Below are 20,283 nucleotides of genomic sequence, written 5' to 3' on the forward strand. Positions count from 1 at the left end.
ACAGTAAATAATGTCCACATCTAAAATGTGAATTTAAAAAAACAACAAACAAACAAAAAAACCCAACTACAATTGTAGTTTTACTATATTTAAATTGGCTTACAATGCTATTATATTGCAGATATTTGCCATTATTTTCACCATTTACAAAAAAAGCCAAAAACATTTTCTCAGGCAGGCTTACTGCCAGATGTTTTTTTACATGTACATTTGTCATCTGGACTACAGTTAATTTATCAACAGCTTGTTTATTGTTGCAACTGCTTACTACTAAAGTGTTGGTTTGCAAATATGTATAATGTTATTATTGTTATTAACAGTTCATAGGGAGTTTATAAACTAATACTTTAACTGAAACATGTGTGTCATAATGAAGTGTAACTCTACATGAATATATATAGTTGTTCACCTTGTATCAACACATGCAGCAAATGTCTTCACACCTGCTACTGTATAGATGTTGTCAGATAACAGAAACATTTTAGCCTCAAGCAAAACTTCCGGAACATTTTGGCTGGTGGAGTGGTGCACTGTCAAAAATTTCTACAATATGACAACGTATACACCACGCTAAACTAATAATACATTTTAGTTTTCATACAGTACAAAAAGAGAATGACATTATTGTCAGAGTGTGGCCTCCTAACAGAAACGTGTTTCTTTAGCAGGCTTCACTGTCACCTTGTGGTACAAAGAGGTACTGCATCCCAGTGATGAAGAGCACAGGGTTGTACAAACAGAGGCAGGCAACAATAAGTAGTTTCAGTATTTTAATGCAAACATGTGAAGTCTTCTTTTTTAGATATATGTAAACACATTACTCCATCACTGACAGATAAAAAAGGTATATATATGTATGACTTACTTCAATAAAAACAGATAGAAACAAATAAAAACAACACAGCAATACATGAATCTGGCCTGAAATGCATTTGAAACACATTATCTAACCATCTGGATGCCACTGCTTTGGTCTCCAGTGCTACTGTGAAGAATCATGAAGTTATTTTTGACCAGGTCATGTCCTTTAACTCACACATAAATCAAGACTCTAGAACGGCCTTCTTTCATCTGTATGATAACGTCAAAACAAGGAACATTCAGTCTCAAAGTGATACTGAAAAGCTACTCCATGTATTTACTTCCAGGACGCACTGCTGTAATTAGTTATTATCTCAACGTCATTATAACTATGCAGAAAATTTCCAGCTGATCGAATTATTATTATTAGTTTATCATATTAGCTTCTTTCCATTGGCTCCCTTCTCTTTCTCCTTCCACAGGATGTCCCTCAGTTCCATACCACCCCAGTGGGACACTTTACTTTCAGGGTACAAACTTGTTTGTGGTTCCTAGAGTTTACAAAAGCAGAATAAGCTATCAGGCTCCTCTGCTGTGGAACCAGATCTCAGTTTGGGTTCAAGAGACAGATGCTCTCTTTACTTTTAAGATTAGCTGCATGTTTCCGATCTGCATTTTCTGGCCTGACTAAGGCGCCCAGTGTTTGTTTGATTCTTTGTTGTTTCTCACTGGTCGTGTTTTCTCACAACCTGAGTCTGGTTCTGCTGGTCACCAGGTCCTTTCTCAACAGGAACTCGCTGGAATTCTATGATATTGTAAGATCTTGAGATTCAAAGTGCCCTAAATGACATATAGTCTCTTGTGATTTGGTGTTATATTAATGAAAGTAAACTGAACTGAAGCACACTTTTGAAAAATAAGGAAAGAGTTTCCAAAGAAAAGCCTCAAATTTTTACAGCAGTGGGGCCCACAGGCTCTCAACAAAGCTTATTAAAGACTGTCGACTGTATTAAAAATGATATGACAACGGACTGCTGCAAACAAGCAATACATGTGTAGAAGAAAGCTTCATAGTTAGGAGTTGTCAGATTTGGTGTTTTGTCTCTGCTCATGAATTATAGAAATATACATTTCTGTACAACTGTTTGTGTCTTTAGTTTATAAAACTATGGAACTACATGCAAAATAGCACCAAATAGTTTTGTGCCTATTTTTCAGATTTTTGCATATTTGCATTGTTGACTAGTGAGTGCCAGCGCTTCAAATATATACACCTGAACTGTAATTGAAAACACACTGAGTTACTATAACTAGCGACACACTCTTGCATGTCCACAAACTGTTTACCACATGGCTGTAAAGATACGACATTACTGAGCTCATCCACAGGCACTAGCGGTGACAGAACAATAACATGACACTTCTTTCCAACAGAGCATTTAAAGATAATTCTGACCATATACTGTATATTTATGTCACACATAGTTATATCAAACCAAATTTTGTATAAAAACACAATAAAAACAAATCACCGACGACATCTTCCTCTTGGGATTAGTTCCAATCATAGTTTCAGTGAGTTGACCTCAATGATCTGCTGCAGGATGCTGTCTACGTCGGTGGTATCCATACTGATGCCAGCCAGGTCCAGTTGGGGCAGGAGGGCCGTGAGGAGCACCACCACGTTGTTGCGGATGTCCCGTAGATTCTCCTGTGATGATCTGATTGGATGACAGCTCCATTATTTAAAGCTGGTCACAACTCAACTCTACTCCCTTCGAGGAAACCTTAATGCAGCGGTAATTAAATCAATTGAATTTTACCTTTATTTCTACCCTACTGTAAGTAACAGGTACACTGAATACTTATTCTGCCACTGATTTTTGTTATGATTATTGCAGCTTCCCATTGAAATGAAGTTTTTCCTCGACACTGTCATCAATTTGGTTTCCACAGGGAATGTTTCTTGTTTCTTTGTTGGGTTTTCCAGGTATCCTTTTTTCAGGTCTTAACCTTGATCTTCAAGTATAAATAGAAGTGTGTGTGTGTGTGTGTGTATATATATATATATATATAGGAACATATAATATTGTAGATTCTTAAGACTGGTATTAGCGCTAGTCAGGTGATTTTGTGTTCATATAATACTGCATAGTCTTAATGTTTTTATAGGGTAAGGTTAATTTTTAGTTTTTCCTAATATTGTAGGGTTTCAACCTCTAATATTCAGATCAGGCAGATAAAATGTTATTTTACATAATATTGTGTCATCTTAACCTTTTAAATTAGTCATGTCAGTTTCAACAATATATAATATTGTAGGGTAATAATATTAATACATGAATAAGTCAGGTAAATTGGAATGATATCACAAACACATTTAGCTTTAACAGAAAAAAGTGTTGGTAAGAGCTAACATTCATTCTATCCACCAACAACATCTACAATAAGAGGACCTACGTTTACAGGTTCCTAATCGTATGAGTCAAATACAAACATCTGATTATGCAACAATTCCTTGGTGCCTGTGCATGCAAATGCAGGTCTGTCTGTAAAACTCACCTGCTGTCTTCACAGGCCTCGCCGTCACTGACTTTCATCCTGCTCTGACTCTCATTCTTTTTGGGTCTGTTCTGCTCAGACTGATCCTTTGGTTCTAATACAGCTTTCTGAGCCTGGACCAGCAGCCCCTGAGGTCCTACAGCCTGAACCAGGCCGGAAGATGAGGAAGCAGAGCACTGAGGGAAAGGAGAAGATTACTTAAAGTTAGCTTTTTATTTAAGACAACTGTGTGTAGGTAGATATAGTTGAAATAAAGCATGTTATGTTGATTCAGCAGCTCTTTTTCTTAAAGAAGCACTATTGTGCACTATTTCCATTTATGTCAAGTGGGTTTCAAGGAAACAAATGTTGCACAGTACTATTTAAACATGTTTCCTTTAGCTGCATTATGAAACATGTGAGAGAAAACTAATTTGGTGTTGTAAAAGTGGCTATTAGTTTGTAAGGTAAGCTGTGTGTAGCAAAACGTCTGGACATTTAAACTAATTCATGCATGATCATACAGCGATTAACGGTGTCAAAGATTTCTTTACATTTAAGGCTTTGCAAGTCATCATTATTATAATAAATCTAAAGCACTAAGTATAAACTGTGCTGACCTCAGCCATGTCTGTTTGGCAGCCGATCTCTGTGCTTGCTGTGCACACTGATGGTTTCACCAGGTCTTGTTTTTGCTTTTCAGCGCTGCAGTAGGAACTCGTCATTGTGGCTTGAGTTGTCTTTGTGATTTCCAGACCCAGAAGGCTCCGCAGCCTCTGAACCTCCTTCTCCAACCCAGCCAGCCTCTGTAGTTTCGCTTCCCGATCGCCTGCTTCTGGAGGCAGCGTCCTGCTGTGTGAACCTTCTGTCCGGCTCAGCGGGGAAACCATCACAGTCTGGGTGGAGGTGGGCGAGTGTGTCCAGGTGTGGCAGCTGGGGGTTTGCTGCAGTGTGTCCGAGTTCTCTGCTCGTCCTCCGCTGTCCTTTCTGTTTGTCTCCACAGACGCTATCTTGAATGCGTTTGTGTGCTTCCCAGGATGCAACTCATCTGGTATATTTCCTGAATCAGGCAGTTGGTCCTCCCAGAAGTACCGCTTCTTCTTCACAAAGTAAAATAATGACTCTGACGGCCTTTTGTGGCTACAAAAAAACAAACGTTAGTCAGTTAATTTTTAGCTCATTAACTGGCAAATTTAAACTTTATTTCCAAACATTTCCAACTCAAACTGTCTCGCCACCTTCCAGATTCTCTTTATTATTCCAGTACTCCATCACACTGATGATCACATGACCAGGATTTTTTGTGATGTTATGTTATTATCACATTATAATGAATCGGAAAACAAAGAAGGCTTACTGTCATTTTCTTTCAAATAAAAATTTGACGTAAGTGATAACTCAATCTGGATAAGGTGATATCCATGTTTTTTTTTAAACTATATGCTTTGTACATACTCTATCTATAGTAAACAGTGGCCAGATAATGTTATAAAATTTAAAAAATGTCAGTGATGGTGTTAAAACATGCTCGGTCTCCTGACAAACAATAAATGATAAAAAAGAAAAAAGATTATTGTCCTATCCTATTCTATTGTTTCTCTTTCCCTTAAATATAAATCACTCCTTTAGAGATATTATTATAGCTCATACTGTCAAGCCTTCATAAAGGTGTTGAGATGCTTGACCTTTTTAAGTGGAGACCCAAGAACGCTTCATCAGCCAATAGCGCTGCAGTAATACATCACACTGCCTGAAATAAGGTGCTTGTTATTTGATCATTTACACGAGTCTGAACTTACATGCAGCATGCAACACATCCCACCTTAAAGTGTCTGTGTGCTCCTCTTGTCCCTCCGTGTTTTTCTCTGTGTCACACTCTTCATCTCCAAGCTCCTGATCATCGGTTTCTTTTTCCACAAGCGTCTGTCCTGGTGTGGTTTCATTCCGGTCTTTAATGGCCATGTTGCTTCCAACAGGTTTCTCTTCTGTGTTTGTGACCGACTGTGTCTGCGCATCACTTGTGTCTGCGTGATGGTCTGCGAGGTGATCTGTGTCTGTCTCAACATGTCGGAGCGTCTCATCTTCTGTATCGTGCTGAATTCTTGCGGTTGTACGCTCAGGTGTGTGTGTGGACTGGAAGGTCGGCTGGACCGGCTCTGATGAACTGCGTGAGAGGTTGTGATGTTTAGCCACCGGTTCCTGGAAATCACAAACCTGCAACACACAACCAAACACACTCATGTCCAGATGTAGCATAAAAACACTACATTTGTACTTTAATGGCAGTGTCACAAAAGATACTACACTTACCTCGAGTGATTTTTCTCGTTTTCTGCTTCTATGGTGCTCTCTGTGAGAAAATAAAACAAAAATAAAAACAAAACTCGGTGAATAAATAAAGTGTTCACCCACCTTGTAAGTTTTCTCCTTTTAGTGCTTTTCAACAATGGTCATTTTATTTTGGCTTTTATCCATCCATCCATTATCTATACACCACTTAATCCTCACTAGGGTCATGGGGGGGCTGGAGCCTATCCCAGCCGACTTAGGGTGAAGGCAGGGGACACCCTGGACAGGTCGCCAGTCCATCGCAGGGCCACACTTAGAGAGACAGACAACCAAGCACACTCACAGTCACACCTACGGACAATTTAGAATCACCAATTAACCTCAACATGTTTTTGGACTGTGTGGGAGGAAGCCGGAGAACCCAGAGAGAACCCACGCTGCACGGGGAGAACATGAAAACTCCACGCAGAAAGATCCCGGTGCCCCCACCGGGACGCGAACCAGCAACCTTCTTGCTGCGAGGCAACAGAGCTACCAACTGCGATTTTGGCTTTTATACTACTACAAAATAAAGTCAACTATCAAAAAATACAAAATGTCAAATGAGTGATTGCACAAGTATTAACTCCCTTCAAAGCGACTCCCCTAATTTAACACATATGCAGCCAATTGAGGCCAGAAGTGCCACAAGTAGTGAAATATAGATCATGTGAGGGCAGTAAATTTGTCTCAAGTGACTGTAGTATAAATACACATGTATCTGGAAGGTCTAGTCACTGATAAATCAATACTCCTGGCTGTAACCAACACCATGACGACCAAAGAACATCCCAAACAACTCTGTGAAAAGATTATCTAAATGCTAAAATCAAGGAAGTCTTTGAATATCCCTTGGAATACAGTTAAATCCTTCATTGACAAATTGAAGGAATATGGCACATGTGGGGCTGCAAGGTGGAGCAGTGGTTAGCACTGTTGTCTCGCAGCTAGGTGGGGGCACCTGGGATCTGCATGGAGTTTGCATGTTCTGTGTGAATGTGAGTGTGCTTGGTTGTCTGTCTCTACGTGTAGCCCTGTGACAGACTGGTGACCTGTCCAGGGTGTCCCCTGCCTTCACCCTGAGTCAGCTTGGATAGGCTCCAGCCCCCCCCCGCGACCCTAGTGAGGATTAAGCGGTAATGGATAATGGATGGCACATGTGTAAATGTGCCTAAAGCAGGCCAGCTTCAAAAACTGAGTGAAAGAAAGAGACTAGTGAGGGAGGCCACCAAGACACCTATGAGTCCTTTAAAAAAGTTGTAGGCTTCAGTGAGAGATTTTGAACATAAAACTGTGGCCTGTTCTTCACCAGTCAAAGCTTAATGGGAGCGTTGCAAAGAGAAAGCCACTGATGCAAAAATGCTCATGTTAAATATACAAGAGTTCGCCAGAAGACATGTGGGAGTCTCTGAACTCAACTGGAGAAGGGTCTTTAGTCTGATGACACTAAAATTGAGCTTTTTAGTCATCAGACAAGACGCTATGTTTGGCAGATATCATTCACTGCACATCATCGCAAACACAACATGGTAAAGCATGGTGGTGGTAGCATCATGATGTGGGAATGCTGCTGTCCAGCAGCCCTTGGAAGGGTAGAGGGTAAAATGAATGCCTGATGACTTGAGACAATCTGCAGGAGAACAGTGACTTGGGAGATTTGTTTTCCAACAAGACAATGACCTGAAGCAGCCATACAGCCAAAATCATACAGCTAAAGCTACACAGAAATGTTTTACAGACAACAAGGTAAACGTCTAAAGAGGCCGAGTCAGAGCCCAGATCTTAAACCAATTGAGAATTTGTGACTGGACTTGAAAAGTGCCATTTACTTCTGATCTTTGTGCAACCAGACCGATTTGTAAAGCAGAATGAGTTAAAATTGCAGTGTCCAGATGTGCAAGACTGGTTAAGACCGATCCAAACAGGCTCAATGATGCAACTACAGCCAAGGTGCATTTAGTAAATACTGACTTGAAGGGGGTGAATACTTACTCAATCACTTGTTTTACATCTTATGTTGTCATTTAATTGACATTTCTTTGTTGAAATCTGTTTTCACTTTGAAAAAAGCGAAAAGCTTCTTGTCAAAAAAAGCCAAATTAAACTGATCATAATTAACTGTTGAAACACAATAAAAGGGGAAAACTTCCAAGTGTGGTGAATATTTTTTTATAGGAACTGTACATGCTGAGGTTGATCTTAGATAAGAAAGATATTTTTCAATGGTTTGCCTTAAAAATATAATTTCTGTAATGGTTCTAATGTCATCTATTTTTTGGATTATCTAATGGGTCAGTTCACCACTTTTGTCCAGACTGAAATACCACTGTAACTATTAGACAGATTGTAATATAAAAGGCATTTGCGGTTTACACGTAGCTTTTTATCTGTAACTTTTAGCACCATAATGTGGTCTAAACGTGTTCAACACTTTGGTTTATAACTGTAAAACTAACGGCAGTTCCATCAGACTCAGCTGTATGTGTTTTGTGCTAACTGGCAACTATAACCTATATTACTTCATGTAGGAGAAGCTTTGAGGCTTCGTCTTGTTTGGCATTGGATGGCTTGGGCAGTTCGAGAGCACCAGGGAACTTAAAAGCAGGTACCAAAAATGTGAGGGTTGGCAACGCTGCTCGTAAACAGTAATGTTAGCTATCTACAGCAATTATAATAAATATAAAGTCATCTATAAGCTAGATGTTCACAACACATTCGGTTGAAAATGTCTCACAAGAAGACTTTAAAAACTAATTAAAGCTGTTTTGAGTACGTTGCCACTATGCATCGAAGACCAGACTGAGTCTCGTGTTAGACCAACTATATCAGATAGAGTTTAGCAAAAACTGAACTTCTCTCTTTCACACACATACAGAGGCACATGGACAACCACCGGAAGTAAGAGCATGAAACACACAGATGGAAACCACAAAATGGCACATGAACCCACATACACACACATACAGAAAGAACGGCAGTGTGAAACGTCCATTCATGCACAAGGTCTCATATACGTTGTCAAAGTTTAAGAGTTTTAAGAGAAATGGGAATTTACAGTTTCTTGTGGTTTTTCTGGTAGCTGGGTGTTAACAGCTCCTCGCTCTCTTCTGCTTCCTCTGGTGCAGAGCAGCTTCTGAAAAGAGAAAGAGCTCTGGGTGAGCAACTCTACTGCTACTAAAGTTCAGCCGGTATAGACGCCCACACACTGGCTTAAGTGACAGCTTCGTGGAGTGAAGTATTGCATCATACAAGTCAGTCAGAGATATGAGCATGAGACCACTTGCTTGTTGTCTAAAGCCCTTTTCTATGGACGGCAGAGACATGAGTCTATACAGTGGATTCATACTGGGGATGTCATAGTTCATTATCATTATTAGCTTGCAATCTCGTTATCTCTGTAGGTAGCTGAAGACACAGGCCAGGAAAAGAAGAAAAGGACTGAGCTTCAATCGGCCTTCTAGCTGTGAAGCACAGATATCAGTTTTCTCAAGGGAATGACTAGTCTGATCTAAGGCAGTGCACAGCAGCGCGAATGTTGGTGACTTGCCAGTGGTTTGAAAAGCATGTTATCTTTACTAAAAATTCATTAAATAATACAGTTTATTAGAGCCAGAAACCATACAAACAGAAATGTGCACACATACATGTGCAAAGTGCCATTTCACCGAGAAAACTGACCACATTCAAAATTCAAATCGCGATATTTCATCAAAAATCATTTTATTCTATATGTCACGTTTTAAAGTTTGCCCCTGTTCAGCTGCAACTGAAAAAAATGACTGAAACACATGAGGCAGTTTTCAACTGAACTGTGTTGAACTGCAGGCTGTGTTCATATCAATTGTAGAAGATAAGTATGGAAACAAATCCAAACATGGAAGTAGTAAAATGTTTATTACATGTAAAGTCACCATCTTATATACCAGTAGTGGTAACACCTGTAGGGACTTCTTAAATATCGTATGTACTGATTCCAGGCTTTTTATGTTTTGTACATTTTTATTAATTTATAGAATTAGAGCTTTATCATACTGCATATATTTTTTGTTGGAGTTCTCTGTACTTATAATCCTGGTTGTGCTGTTTCCATAGAGGTGCAAGACTTTATATTGCAGTCAGTACGAAGACAACAGGAGAAAAAAAATAAAACAATAACACCAGAAAGTACTGGTGGTTTAAAAGGCTAAAGTATTACTCAACTTACCTGAACAAAACTATTGCTAGCTCATAAAATATCTGCAAATAATAATTTCCCCCCCATTTAAAGCAGTCTAACAACACTGCTGTAGTACTTCTGATAGTGATGGAGGTGAACATGCACCAGCTTTTGTGTTCGTTCATTCAAACAGAAGAAAGTAAAACAACAAAACACACACCTGTAACGTGCGTTGGGGTTCATGCTGCAGTTCCAGTCTTCAGGAGTGACTGTGCAATAGCTTGCAGGGATGCTTCTCCACTTCAGACACTCTTCACACTGTAACCACAGGGGACCCCTGTAAACACAGCCATGTGAGAGCTGCCGGTCAGCAGAGTTAACGTGGATTTCATTCATCAAATGATCTCAATCAGTCTCGATTTGTGCAAGTACACATTTTCCATTTTAGTGCACCATATAAATTATTTATGTCCTGAATTGGTTTTAAAGGCTCTTTAAGTTTCCTGCCTTCGCCCAGAGGCTGAGTCACAGTTCTCTGGTTGCAAGCCTTGGAAACACATTACCTATTTTCACTTTTTGTTTTAAAGGTTCTGCAAGAGAAGGAGGGATATCATTCAACCTGCTCACAGAACTGCGTCAGACACACATTTACAGCCAGGTGGACCCGATGAACCCAGATACTCTTTCAGTGGTGCAACACACACAATAAAACATTAACATTATTTAAGTTCTAGGAATTTAAGTGCATATACATAACCTAAAGACTCTCACCTTGTGGAAATCAAGCAAAAAACTATGTAAAAATTGCCTAAAAAAATGAAGCTTAAGTCTGTAATTAGAAACATAATCAGGCCCAGCGTTGTGAACTGAGACAGGGAGAGCAATCCAGACAGTCAGAACAGCAGGGATTAAAGCTCTGCACCCATAGAACACAGGAGCAACACAGACACCATTGTTTGAGAGTTCTAGAGGGCGTAGGTATGCAGGGATCAGACAGCTACATTGGAGTCAAGTTATAAAGACACTTAAAGGCGAGGAAATGAATTTTTACTGCTTCCACTGTGAGAACAAACAGTTGACACTCACTCATCAGTGCTGTTTTTATCTTTGTCTACAGCCTGAAACTCCCGCTCTCTGGCCTTCTTTTCTGTCACCTCCTTCCAGTAGTCGTTGAGTTTTAGGCCCAAAGCGCCGAGGGTGAGTCTTGGGAGTAGAGAATTGAAACAAATACCTGTAACTATGTGCATTGTCAAAATTACGACACTTTTATGTGTTGCACTCCAAGCCGAGGCCCTTATGAGCGAAAGCCTGTGCGATTGATTCTGAATGTGTGTCGTACCTGTATTCTTTGGTGTACTCAAAGTCTTGCTTGTTATGAGCAGGTTTGAGAAAGTTACACTCGATGATGCCGATGACACCAATCCCTGCTCTTTGACCTGAAGCCTGGAGGAAAGTGAAGAGGAAGATTTAAGCAGAGGCAGATAACCAGGATAAAACAAACAAACAAACAAACAAAAAAAAACCCTAGTTACGTTTGAAGGTACACAGTGTGTTCCTTTACTTTACCTTAAGCTGGCAGCCCACTTTCTCGTACGCCTTGATGAGTCGATTTTTGTGGTACATCATGATGCCGTAGTGGTCCTTGTTTTTGGGGTTCAGCCCAAAGGTCACCTTCACCTTCTCTTTCTGACAGACACCAGTTAAGGTAACAGCACTGCACACTGACAGGATTTTTAATAGAATCAGGTCATGTGGATATTTTGCAAGTTTAAAATATCAGTGTATCAGAAGCAAAAGCGAAAAACAGACATTTAATGGCTGATAGTAATTACATGAATATTAATGCAGATAATTATTAAATTTACAGTTACAAATGTTAGGAATGTGTCTTATTCTTATTATTAATTGTAGACATACAATAAAAAACTGAATATTATTATATATGACATATGATATATATATACTATATGAGTTTGTATCACCCAAGTCAGTTTTGGTGGATTAAAAGTTTTGATGTCTACAACAAACGTAATATTTCCATAGCTACAGGGTTTTTCCATTTTAAAAACTGGTAACAAAAACCAGCAGCAGCCCAAAGAGTAGTGCATTTAAATCATGTAGAAGGTTTGTGTAATTACCTGTCTTACATTAAAATGTTTTACTTTGATATTGTGCAACATATTTGGCATAGTCAAAGAAAAAAACAAAAAACAAAACTGTTGTGGTACTAAAGTGAAGTCCCCAAACTCTGCATTGACAGGTCTTCAGCAGACGTGAGTAAACCAACAACTATGAAAGTAATAAGATAATGCATTCTCAATAGATATGCAAACCACATGACTTGGAGTCACGGTGATTGTTTTCATTTTCCCTTCTCAAACATCTGTTAAACACCGCACGTGTTAGATTAGTGAAAGCAACACTGATTGGTTCATTTCCAAAAGCCACCAGCTTCTCACTTCCTGTCTGCACGCAAATATAGTTGATACAAAGGCAGCGCAAGGATACACTAAAGTGGGGTTTGTACACGTCGTGCTCAATGTGGGTCAACCTCTTTGACACCAGCTTGGTCAGAACCTTCCTCCCCCTCAGTATGATCTGTGTCCTTGGTTTCAGGTACAAGATGCTGAGGTAGGCCTGGGACGCACAGACAAACCCACAAAGAGAGAATGCAAAAGGTGAGACAGTTTGCATTTTAAAGCAACTTCTGTTAATTTAATCTGACACTGTCTGTTAATGTCTGTCTCTTAACGAAGGTATGGTGTTGAAAATTTTAAAATTGCAATAACATAAAAAAATCCATCTTAATAGGAATCTCACATCCTAAGTACTTTAGAAGAAGGCAACTGGAATTGTTTTTGGTTTCTTGTAGACGTTTCATCCAAGAGGCTTCCTCAGCTCTAGTTTCGCTTTGTCAGTCTATTCTGCATTAAAAACTGGTCTGGCTGCACTTCATTACCATTCTGTTTGAGCTATAGTCAAAAAAAATGATATAGCTTGTTTGTATTTCTTTATCTAATGCTGCAGCTTTGGCGATCCCACAAAACAGCGATGTGAGAATTGTTTCGGTTGAACATTTGCACGCAGGGAGCAAAGAACTGATTAAAATGGGCAATTATTGCATTCCAAATCCTTGGCAAAACTTTAAATTTTCTGTGTGGTAGTTTGCTGCCCAGACGTTGTTGTCGTCTCCCGTAATGAAAGGGTAACACACAGATAGCGTCACGTGGAAGTCTTGTTAAATGCACAGCCACTTTATGGCAGGTTTATACCTAAAGTCTACATCCGGTGAGTCAGACTACCTTTGCTCTAACTGACTGGTAGGGGGTTCCAGGTGTTTGTGTTTATTTAAGGCCACCTGGCAAATTCCCCACCTGTCAGTACTGAAACCTTAACCACAACCACTGCATCTCTCGCTTGCACTCTGTTCTAAACTTCTCACCCTTAAACCAACCCAAATGTGTCTAAGTATCCAAACAAGCCTGATTATTATATAGTGTAAAAACACTGTACTGGTCTGATCAATGCCATCACAATAACTACACAGTTCCAGCTTTTTGAGATGATATATTTTTACCAACTCACCCTGAGGCTGTAATGCATGTCTGGGATGTTGTGCTCAGTTCTCAGTGATCCGCTGTTCCTCTGACCCTTCTGCAGTTCTTCAATCTGAATCTCAGGTAAACGAAAGTCACTTGGATCGGTCTCAAAGTCGATCTCCGTCTTACCGTCTTTGGCTCTTCAGAGTAACATGAAAAGAAGCAGTTGTTAGAAAAGTTCATGGCACATTGTGTTTCACGTTACCGAGCCATATTTAAAGGATATTCAAATTGAATGTAAAGTTTAACTTAGATATTTAGAAAATAAGCCACAAAATTAGGGTTTAACCCCACAATGTGTCTCATTGCCGCAACTGATTGCTTTGACTAATATTTTCTTTTTCTTTTTTAAAGATTATTTTTTTGGGCTTTTCGCCTTTGTTTGACAGGACAGTGTAGAGAGACACTGCATCGGGGGCTGTAGCCCCTGCACATGGGTCGCCGTCTTATCTGGCTGAGCTACCGGGAAGTCCCTTTGACTTATCTTTTCAAGTGCAGTGCTTCGTGCTGACTGATTATAATCATTGTGGTGACCATTCTCTATCTCCAGTGTGAAGAGGAAGTGAAACAGGAGGTATGAGAAACTTAAACCGCTGTCTCTTAGCGCTGTGCAGCAATTGAACTCTAGACTACTAATTGCTTTAATAAGAAATCCACAGGAGAAAAAGATGTCAAATCTTTACTATTGTTAGGAAGACGGAGGTTCTGTTTTTGAGCATGTGTTACTTTGCATGGATTTGCCTAAATCCATGCTTAAACAAATATCATATGTGAGTGCTCATACCCATTTGCCTTTCTCTGTTCATGTTTGTCAAGCATGCCCGTCAGTCTCACAGGTGCTACACTAGACCGACACTCAACCCACCCACTTAGACACGAAGACATTTTGGGTGAACTCAAACTAAAGTACATAGTTCAACCTTTTGGGAAACATGCTTGTTTGCTTTGTTGGAGAGAGTTCGAGAAGAGATGGGGCATCACATTACATCTTTGTTTACTCCCAACAAAAACTAAACCGACAACTTGTGCGATAAAACATGTTAATCAGAGTGTATTTCACATTAAAACGACAGGTGTGAGACGAATATTAAACTTTCTCTACAAGTAAGTGAAAGTCTGTATTTGAGATTAAACCAGATGCTACTAGTTAAACAAAAACCATTTGTCACTTAATACGATCTTATCCTGTATTTCCAACTTAAATATAGCATGAGCATATGCATGATTCTGACCTGCGGATGTTCCAGATTAATATCTTGGTGCCTTTTTTGGAAAGAATGGAGTCAAAGTGTACATGTATCTGGTCCAGGGAGCTGAGGATGGAGTGCTGGAGGATGGCTGCCAGGCTGGCCTCTGAGTCCTCGGTCACAACCAGTGACTGTAGCACTGAGTTAAGGAGAGAACACAAGGCAGCACGCATAGTGACAAACTTCGCCCGAAGTCAGCTGCGATAGGCTCCAGTCCCCCTGCGACCCTAGTGAGGGTTAAGCGGTGTATAGATAATGGATGGACGGAATAGTCACTTCTTTCTTTAAACTTGGGCTGCTTACTTGCAAGTCGGTCACGTTGTATGTCATCATGATCATGGTCTGATGGCTTACAGTGATCATATCAAGAAATCATGAAGACATTCTGATGCGACAGTGTATCTACCGGTTCAAATATTCCCTTCTTTCTACTCCGTATGACCCATATGTGAAGGATATTGGTTTGTTGGTTGAAGGGGACTATGGGGACGATGACGGCCTGGGCTTTGATGTTTTCCAGGTAGGTTTGAGACAGCATCCCCACGGTCTGACAGCCACCGTTCTTGGTGAAGATGAGCGCATCACGACCCAGGCGCATCGAGCCAGACTTGAAGCCATTGCCATATACGCCGATGGCCTGATGACTGGCTTTACCTGAGCCCTTTTCTGTAAAACCAAAGCTGGACACAAAGGTGAAGGGGAGAGTGAGGAAGTAAGAGAACCAAGGACTACTTCCACTATAGAGAACTATTAATCATGAATCAGCAATCGGTTTATCAAATAAAACGAGTGAAAAAAGCTTTTCCAGAATTTGCCAGTGTGAAAAATGACTCTCTGGTGTGAATTTAATAAATACTTTGTGAGAAAATGTGAGTTTGTGAGTTGAATGCAGAAAAGCAAAGCAGAACTCTGTGTTTCTGATGCTGTGTGCTATGAAATGTTTTTTGTCTTTCAGTTACTTCACATGGATGTGCACAGGTCTCACCTGAGCATCTTGTGCAGTTTGTTGGGGGTCATGCCGCTGCCATTATCAGTGAAAGTGACACAGAGGTGATCGGCTTCATGAACCGCATCTATCCAGATCTGTTTCGCAAACACGCCAGGATCGGACGCATTATCTGGAACATGCCAGATGGAGAAAGTTAATTCTGTTAAAATGTATGATGTTAATTATTGCAGGTATATGAGCAAGTTACTGTAGATGCTGTACTGGCAGGACTTTGGGTCCTTTGAAACCCACCTAAACATTGTTGCAGACAAAGCGCACCCACCCCCTGAAGAACAATGCACTCTGCCAAACTACAAAAACTGCTCAGGAGCAGCTCGAGGAACACGACAAAGAGCGCCACATGTCAACCAGTCCTCTACATTCGCCTGATCCCAATTTAATAAAGCATCAAAGGGATGAAAACACAAGATCCATCCTGCAACTCACAGGACTTAAAGGATCCATGCCGACTGACTATTCAGAGCTGTTTTGGCAGCACAAGGTGGACAATATTACACAACATTAGGTGGTTTTTAATGTGGTGCATTATATTCTTATGTAACTATGACAGCTTCTCAACTTAACTGAGCAACACAACCAATAATATTGACCAATATGGTCAGTATTAGTTTTAGTTTCAAATTGTACCTATTTGCATGTATCTAATACTCTATTTTATTGTAAATACCAACTTATTATTATTATTATTTTTTTTTCATTTTTGGTAAATGGAAACCTTGAATTGCTCCTTGAATAATCTATCTATCTATCTATCTATCTATCTATCTATCTATCCATCCATCTATCTATCTATGTTACACCATGCACCTGCTGTACAGATCATTTCATACCTTATTCAACAATGACTAAACATCCAAGATTAGAATTTGCTGCAGGGCCTTATCTTTCCAGGAGCAGTTTTCTAATGCTAAAGTATGAACTCTACTCTACATAAGCCCTACTAGGTCACATGCTCTCTAGGCCAACAATGCACTAACAGTGACACCATCCCTGCTAAAAAACTAGCCGCCAACAGACTGACTGCTCGTCTAAGCCAATGAGAGCGCACACAGTGGAGGAATGACAATGTTGACAGCGCACACTGACGAGGTGTCGTCTTATGGACGCAAAAATCAAAGACCCACAATTCATGTGCATATGCCAAAGTCTCAGAATTGCTTCAGAACAGCAGCGATTATATAGAATACCCTTACCGCAGTTAAGTTATCACAATACCAATGATGTTATTTGGATCGTAAGGAGACACACCGAAATAAGCGCACTTGTTCTTAACTTAAGAACATAATTGTTTACCACAGCAGGTTTAAAAACTGTCAGCAGGAATTAACAGGGTGTTTTCGGCGTAAACACAGTAGTAAAAATCGTTGCGGGTGTCAAAGAGGAAGTCCTGTCGGTCCAACTTTTTTTTTTTTTCTTTAACGCAAACGCAGGGCGGTTTGTGCGCGACGGCGGAAGAGCGCACGAAATGAAAGCACGAAAAGCCCGAAGAGTGTGCAGGTGCGGAGACTATGCAAAGTCTCAACGTCCTCCTTCTTCTTCTTATTGTCTCCTACCTATTAACTCTGCCACAGCGCTGAACGGCCAAGTGTGACTGGTAGAGTTGCTGTTGAGGAAGGAAGGACTCATCTGGAGATAGAATCAGAAACAGGTCGGTGAGTTTGGCACAGCTGCATTTATCGATTTCTGCCCCATCACCTGCATCCGGATTCACCCTGCAACTTAATATGGAAGAAAGTACAAACAATAGATGTGAAATGTTGGATATACGTACGGAACTCAGGCGAATCCCATGCTCGCTTAACCTCGCCATGTCTCGCAGCTGAATGCTTGCGTCCTGTGCGCGCAGGTACGTGCTGTCAGCATGCAGAGCAGTGGGCGCGTCCAGAGGAAGTCAGATGAAGACAGCTCACAGAGGAGACTGGCTTGCTTTTTAGCTGCTTAATGTGAAGATATGGCTCTACCAAGTGGTCAATTTGATCCTTAAACTTTTATCTTTTCAGAATTTACCAGTTCTATTTGGCATTGCCAGTGATTCGCATGTACAGTCGTGCTCAAATGTATTCATACCCTTCCATTAAGGAAAAGGCAAAATTCACAATAGTCACTCAACTAACTAGAAACTCAAAAAAGTAATGATAAATAAAAAATTGCAAAATTATAATTTAGTGAATTAAGACATTGCTTTTGAATTGTGGTTGAAAAGAATAATTAAAAAAAAAAAAGAAAAAACTGTCCCAGACAAATTAGAGCGCTTTGCTGATGAGCAGTGGGCCAAAATCAAAATACCTGTCAACAGGCGCAGAAGTCTGATTGAGAGTTACAGAAAACACTTGATTGCAATGATTGGCTCAAAGGGTTGTTCAACAAAATATTAGTTTACGGGTCCCATCATGCTTGATTGCTAGTTTTATTTTTTATTCATTTATTTATTTTTTAAATTCTGTTGAACCACAATTCAAAAGCAATGTCATGATTTTCATAATTTTTTTTTATTTATTATTACTTTTATCAGTTTCAACTTATTTCAGTGACAGCAGTTTTTTCCCTTCTTTAATGGGTAAAGGGTATGAATAAATTTGAGGACGACTTTAATTACCCACTTATTTTTCCTAGTCTACATGCAATCAGAAAAGTCTCCTGATTTTCCACATACAGTTACAGCCAGTAATTTCCCCTGACGTTTTACCTAGCTATGAAAACAATGCAGAAGAACAGGAAGAGTTATGTTAAAAATAGTTATGGAAAAACAGAAAAAAAGCTAACCACCAATTACATGTGTTTTAACATTACTAGCTGTGCCAAAGATTCAGTTACACAATAAAAAAAGTCAACAGTTTTAATTATAATAATTCTATCCAATTTAAACCAAAAGTCAGGTAGCCTCTTGTTGTTATGTCCCACATTATTATTGCTATTATTAGAATTTGTCCATTTATGTACAGTTACCCTAGTGAGGACTAAGCAGTGTATGGATGTACAGTTGAAACCAGAAGTTTACATACACTCTATAAAAAGACATAAAACCTTTTTTTCTCTCACTATCTGACATTAAATCAGACTAAACTTTTCCTGTTTTAGGTCAGTTAGGATTACTAAAATTATTTCTATTTGCTAACTGCCACAATAATGAGATAGATTTTTTTTTACTACTTTCTTCAAGGTCAGAAATTTACATACACTAAGATTATTATGCCTTTAAACTATTTGGGAAAGCCCAGATGATGATGTCGTGGCTTTGGAAACTTTTTATAGGTAATTAACAACATTTAAGTTAACTAGAGGCACAGCTGTGGATGTATTTTAAGGCACACCTCAAACACACTGCTTCCTTTTGTGACAACATGGGAAAATCTAAAGAAATCAGCCAAGATATCAGGAAGAGAATTGTAGACTTCCACAAGTCTGGTTCATCCTTGGGTACAATTTTCAGATGCCTGAAGGTTCCACATTCATCTATTCAAACAATTATACACAAGTATAAACACCATGGGAATGTCCAGCCATCATACCGCTCAGGAGGGAGATGGGTTCTGTGTCCCAGAGATGAAGTGTTTTGGTGTGAAATGTACATATCAACCCCAGAACAAAAGCAAAGACCTTGTGAAGATGCTGTTGAAGCTGGTAAGAGAGTGTAATTATCCACAGTGAAACGAGTCCTGTACCGACATGGACTGAAAGGCTCCTCAGACAGGAAGAAGACATTACTTCAAAAACAACACGTAAAAGCCAGATTACAGTTTGTAAATGCACACAGGGACAAAGACCTTAATGTCTGGAGATATGTCCTGTGGTCTGATGAAACTAAAATTGAACTGTCTGGCCATAATGACCATCGTTACATTTCGAGAAAAAAGAGGGAAGCTTGCAAGCCTGACAACACCATGCCAGCTGTGAAGTACAGGGGTGGCAGCATCATGTTGTGGGGTGTTTTGCTGCAGGAGGGACTGGTGCACTTCACAAAATAGATGGCATCATGAGAAAAGAACATTACGTGGAAACATTGAAGCAACATCTCAAGACATCAGTCAGGAAGTTAAAGCTTGGGGACACATGGGTCTTCCAAATGGACAATGAATCTAAACATACCACCAAATTAGGTACAAAGTGGCTTCAGGACAACAAAGTCAATGTTTTGGAGTGGCTAACACAAAGCCCTGATCTTAATCCTGTAGAAAATTTGTGGGAAGAGCTGAAAAGGTATGTGGAGCAAGACAACCAGCAAACCTGACTCAGTTACATCAGTACTGTCAGGAGGAATGGGCCAGAATTTCAGCAAACTATTGTGAGAAACGTGTGGAAGGAACCCAAAACGTTTGACCCAAGTCATACAGTTTAAAGGGAATGCTACCAAATACGAAGGAAATGTATGTAAACTTCTGACTTAGTAAAAAAAAAGTAGTAAAAAAATTCTCTAAAACATTTCTCTCTCATTTTTCTGGCGTTTCGCAAATAAGAAATAACTTTGGTGAACCTAACTGACCTAAAACAGGAAAAGTTTCGTCACATTTAATGTCAGACAGTGAGAAAAAAACATTATGTGTCTTTTCATGCAGTGTATGTAAACTTCTGGTTTCAACTGTATATATTTTAGTCTATTTTGCC

At 39.7% G+C, this 20,283-nt stretch overlaps 1 protein-coding gene across 1 annotated transcript; it reads right to left on the bottom strand.

Moving 5' to 3' along the window:
- Nucleotides 1-756: 756 nt before the first annotated feature.
- On the bottom strand, nucleotides 757-17,562 carry zgc:152774 (MORC family CW-type zinc finger protein 3). Its single transcript, XM_008280336.1, has 17 exons — nucleotides 17,453-17,562; nucleotides 17,235-17,307; nucleotides 15,658-15,790; nucleotides 15,132-15,352; nucleotides 14,658-14,805; nucleotides 13,412-13,565; nucleotides 12,335-12,463; nucleotides 11,393-11,512; nucleotides 11,166-11,269; nucleotides 10,913-11,029; nucleotides 10,047-10,163; nucleotides 8,726-8,803; nucleotides 5,653-5,692; nucleotides 5,165-5,556; nucleotides 3,963-4,482; nucleotides 3,364-3,539; nucleotides 757-2,522 (listed from the first exon to the last, which is right to left on the bottom strand). Exons 1-17 carry the CDS (start codon nucleotides 17,489-17,491, stop codon nucleotides 2,366-2,368), a joined length of 2,718 nt encoding a protein of 905 aa, XP_008278558.1. The 5' UTR covers nucleotides 17,492-17,562; the 3' UTR covers nucleotides 757-2,365.
- Nucleotides 17,563-20,283: the final 2,721 nt, after the last annotated feature.

Source organism: Stegastes partitus, unplaced genomic scaffold (assembly GCF_000690725.1).
Source record: "Stegastes partitus isolate 25-593 unplaced genomic scaffold, Stegastes_partitus-1.0.2 Scaffold190, whole genome shotgun sequence".
Classification (NCBI taxonomy): domain Eukaryota; kingdom Metazoa; phylum Chordata; class Actinopteri; family Pomacentridae; genus Stegastes; species Stegastes partitus.